Source organism: Pan troglodytes, chromosome 8 (assembly GCF_028858775.2).
Source record: "Pan troglodytes isolate AG18354 chromosome 8, NHGRI_mPanTro3-v2.0_pri, whole genome shotgun sequence".
Lineage (NCBI taxonomy): Eukaryota > Metazoa > Chordata > Mammalia > Primates > Hominidae > Pan > Pan troglodytes.
Window position 1 is genome coordinate 111,650,499 of NC_072406.2, and position 4,532 is coordinate 111,655,030.

Here is a 4,532-nt window from a genome sequence, read left to right on the forward strand (position 1 = left end):
AAGGGCAAAAGCAACCCCGGGACACTGCCCTCATGGAGCTTACAGTCTAACTGGGGCGACCAGGCAGGCACATACAGCTATAGAATTAAGTGGGAAGTGATAAGTGACATGCATGTCCTTTGCTAACACAAGCTGCAAGTTCAGAGCCTGAAAGAGGGGACTTCCGGCTAGACGATCTAGGAGCTCTTCCTTGGAGAACATTTTCCACTCGTGGAGGCTAAGGGTCAGAAACATGTTCCAAGTGGAGAGAAAGCTTGAGCAAAGGCAACAAGTTGAAAAAGGACATGTCGCCCACCCATAGATAGATAAAACACTGCATCTCCTCGTGGATCCAGCGCCCAGTATTTACCCGCCAGGAAGTTTTCCTGCCCCGCGCAGCAGCTGAAAAAAACACACTCCTGGGGCATCCTTCCCTGGCGTTGGTTCGTGGACAGCAAGCCTCCCAGAACTGGCCTAGGTCGGGAAGGTGCAGCCACGCGGGAATCAATGGTTCAGGAACCGGATCAGTGCAGCCTCGCCCGCAGCGTCTCGGACTTCAGGACTCTATACTAGTCCTTGTCTATTTCTGGTAGAGCCGCAACATCCCACTCGCAGAGAGCAGGGGGCGTGGCCCACATGAGCCAGAACCTATAGGGAGGGAGGTTGGGGCGCCAGCCCCGCCCCCCGACGTGACGCAAGTCTTCCGGACAGAGGCTTAGGAGCCCGGGCCCCAGTCCCTGCAGTGGCTGTAACAAAACCCAGACCCCCAGGTCCCGGCCAATGGAGGCGATTTAGACTGGAGTGGGACCGCGTCTGTCAAAAGCCCGACTCGGCAGCAGCGGCGGAGTCCAGGAGGAGAGCTGGAGCCGCCGCGCTGCCTCCCCGCCCCCGCCGGGATTTATTATTTGGACTGGACAATTAAGTGGCCCTGATGATGTTACCAAGCCCGGTCACCTCCACCCCTTTCTCAGTCAAAGACATTTTGAATCTGGAGCAGCAGCACCAGCACTTCCATGGTGCGCACTTGCAGGCGGACTTGGAGCACCACTTCCACTCTGCGCCCTGCATGCTGGCCGCAGCTGAGGGGACGCAATTTTCTGACGGAGGGGAGGAGGACGAGGAAGACGAGGGCGAGAAATTGTCCTATTTGAACTCACTAGCCGCAGCAGACGGCCACGGGGATTCAGGGCTGTGTCCCCAGGGCTATGTCCACACGGTCCTACGAGACTCGTGCAGCGAGCCCAAGGAACATGAAGAGGAGCCCGAGGTCGTGAGGGACCGGAGCCAAAGTGAGTAGAGGGGGAAAGAAAACGCACCCGCACACCTGGAGCAATGGCAGAGCGCACACAAACAGCCCACAAACCTTGCCAGCGCAGCTGCCCACCCCTTTACCCTTTGGCTGGGGCCATGCCTCCGCCCTGGTCACCGACAGCTCCACAAAGCGCAGGTACCTGCAAGGGAGCCGGGGTGGAGAGACAAGGACGAGGTGACCCTGACAACTACTCCCCCCCAAAGGGGGAAATGAGGGAAGGGAAGGTGGTTACTGCTGCCCTGATGCTGAGAGGCGACGTGGGCTCAGCGCCTGGGTCCTCATAACTGGCAGTATTTTTGCTCTTCCCCCCGCCCCAAAAGCCTCTTCCCCCAAAAAGGGCAGGAGCCTGGACCTTTTTCGTTTTCCCTCTAGGGTGAGATGAGTTCTCTTAGCCCAGGGCAGCCACCCCTTCTTCTCCGAAAAGACAGCCCAAGCAGCCTGTGTCTCTCGCACCCGCAGGGGCAGGAACTTTGGTGGAGGCCAGCTGGGCGGTTTCCTCCCTTCTCTGCTTGGAGCTCAGCGTCCTTGAACCCGTGGCACTCGGTAGAGAGAGAGGAGATGATCGGAAAGTGCGTGGGAACAATGTCTATTCCGCGCGACCATAGCTCTCACATCCCTAAGGCGCCAGCCTTTTTTGAAAATCCGTAACGTTTTGCTTTGTGTCCCAGGCTGCGGGCCTAATAGAAAACGCGCCGAACTTGAGTCCGAGATCTTGGCTGCTCACATCGGACGGGAAGTGAATTGATAGGGAGATGGGATAATCAAATAAAGTCCCCAAGGAAGTGTATTTAAGAGGACAGAATCACAGTCTTTCCCCAAGAGGCGGTTTGATGTGGCAGAGGCCAAGGCCTATGCTCTCATAGTTCCCAGAGCCGAAAATCGGCATGAAACTGTCTATAACTAGTCAATCAAACTTCATTTTCAAAGTGCACACAGATGTTGTCATAACATTCGCATGTAGTCTTTTATAAGCCACACACACACACACACACACACAAGTCCCTGAGCCATGCACAAGCGTTACACTCAGAACAGATTTTCGCGCAACCCATGCCCACCGGCCCACTCATACCAACACGCCTCACACCTTCAGTTATCCTTGGTGGAGTAGAATGCAAACGAGTTTGCAAATACTGTAGTTATTATGTAGTTGCAAGCCTTCATCCTGAAAATAGTCATTAGCACGTCGAGCCGCATATTTAATACAGAGTAATCTCTTCTCTCGCAGATGCTCAAGATCCAAATAAACACGCACTAACTACCCCTCTCCACGAAACGCGCCTCCGCCTGCTAAGGGCGTTCTTTGGGTACTGGGGCTGTCTCAGGGTCCCACAGCGCCAGGAGCCACAAACGTTCCCAAAAGTCCAGCCATTTACTACCGCACGCTCTGCGCAGCCACCAAAAAGGGTCACGGTGCTCCAGGACAGGAGCCGCGGTGCGGCCGGGAACAGCTAAGGACGCTGTTGTTTGCTTCTTCCGCAGAAAGCTGCCAGCTGAAGAAGTCTCTAGAGACGGCCGGAGACTGCAAGGCGGCGGAGGAGAGCGAGAGGCCGAAGCCACGCAGCCGCCGGAAGCCCCGGGTCCTCTTCTCGCAAGCCCAGGTCTTCGAGCTGGAACGCAGGTTCAAGCAGCAGCGGTACCTGTCGGCACCCGAGCGCGAGCACCTCGCCAGCAGCCTGAAGCTCACATCCACTCAGGTGAAAATCTGGTTCCAGAATCGCAGGTACAAGTGCAAGAGACAGCGGCAGGACAAGTCTCTGGAGCTTGGCGCACACGCGCCCCCGCCGCCGCCGCGCCGCGTGGCGGTCCCGGTGCTGGTGCGGGACGGCAAGCCGTGCGTCACGCCCAGCGCGCAGGCCTACGGCGCGCCCTACAGCGTGGGCGCCAGCGCCTACTCCTACAACAGCTTCCCCGCCTACGGCTATGGGAACTCGGCTGCGGCCGCCGCCGCCGCCGCTGCCGCCGCCGCAGCAGCGGCGGCCTACAGCAGCAGCTATGGCTGTGCGTACCCGGCGGGCGGCGGCGGCGGCGGCGGCGGCGGCGGGACCTCCGCGGCGACCACTGCCATGCAGCCCGCCTGCAGCGCGGCCGGAGGCGGCCCCTTTGTGAACGTGAGCAACCTAGGAGGCTTCGGCAGCGGCGGCGGCGCACAGCCGTTGCACCAGGGTACTGCAGCCGGGGCCGCGTGCGCTCAGGGCACCTTGCAGGGCATCCGGGCCTGGTAGGGACGGGGCGGGTCACGCGGCGGGCACCCCAGCGCAGCCTGGCGCCGCGGGACTGAAGCTCGAGAAGGGCCTGACCTAAAGGTCAGGTCCCCTCGTTAAAAAAATATATACTTCTAGCTCCTCAGGGCTTCGGATCGCAGCTCACTCGAGGCCTGGGGAAGGGGACTCAGGGGCGAGGAGGATGACTGGGTCCGGTCGCCAGGGCTGTCTCTGAGGCAGAAACGCCGGCTGGGCGCCGGGGAGGACGATGGCCCCGACCCTGGCAGCGAGAGGAGACCAGGAGGCTAGGACCCTGGCCGCGCTTGGTTCTTCCAAAGCGAGAAGGGCTTCTCTCCCTCGGCCTTTCCGCCGCCTCCGCGAAGCGTTGGCGGGGAGCCCAAGGACATAACAAATTAAAAGCATGAAGGAGAGAAAAATGGGGGTCGTGGCTTGAGAAATTCCAGGCCCTACCGATCCTCTGCCCCCTTTGCGGGCCTGGAGCGCCATAGCACAGTCGATTTCGTTTCGCAGCTGTCTCCCCTCCGCAGCAGATACCTCGGTCCAGATCTCCGGATTGTCGGGGGACGCAGGACTCTTCGAGGAAAACCAGCCGAATGAGATCAAAAGTTGGGGGTGGGGGGAGGCTGAACAAACTCGGGACCTGGTGGCCCACCGGAGGTGTTACCGGGTTTCCTTTCTGTTTCGTATTCTGTATTCAGCACATGTTATCTATCTATCTATATAACTATAACCACACGCCGTGTACACACCCGCTGCCACACACTACAGGAGTCAATAAACAAGGTGCAATATTTTCAAATCGTTGGCCGGCTACAGAATTTGTTTAGCCCCAAAGAGTGGAGAGGAATCCTTTAAATAGGGCGGGAAGGGGAGGAAAAGGTGCGAGGGGGAAAGTCATCCTCCCTGGGCGATCGCAGGCCTGGTCTCCCATGAGCCAGGCCCCAGACTGCAAGTCTGATCTCTTCGGGGCTTTGTTCATTAATTTCTGTTTACTCTTACGGGCTGGACAGGTCGAA

The 4,532-nt window shown here is 58.7% G+C and overlaps 1 protein-coding gene across 1 annotated transcript; it reads left to right on the plus strand.

Moving 5' to 3' along the window:
* Positions 1-705: 705 nt before the first annotated feature.
* NKX2-3 (NK2 homeobox 3) lies at positions 706-4,315 on the plus strand. The gene is made up of 2 exons (XM_001166828.6): positions 706-1,268; positions 2,774-4,315. The coding sequence occupies exons 1-2, from the start codon at positions 911-913 to the stop codon at positions 3,514-3,516; spliced, it is 1,101 nt and encodes a 366-aa protein (XP_001166828.5). The 5' UTR covers positions 706-910; the 3' UTR covers positions 3,517-4,315.
* Positions 4,316-4,532: the final 217 nt, after the last annotated feature.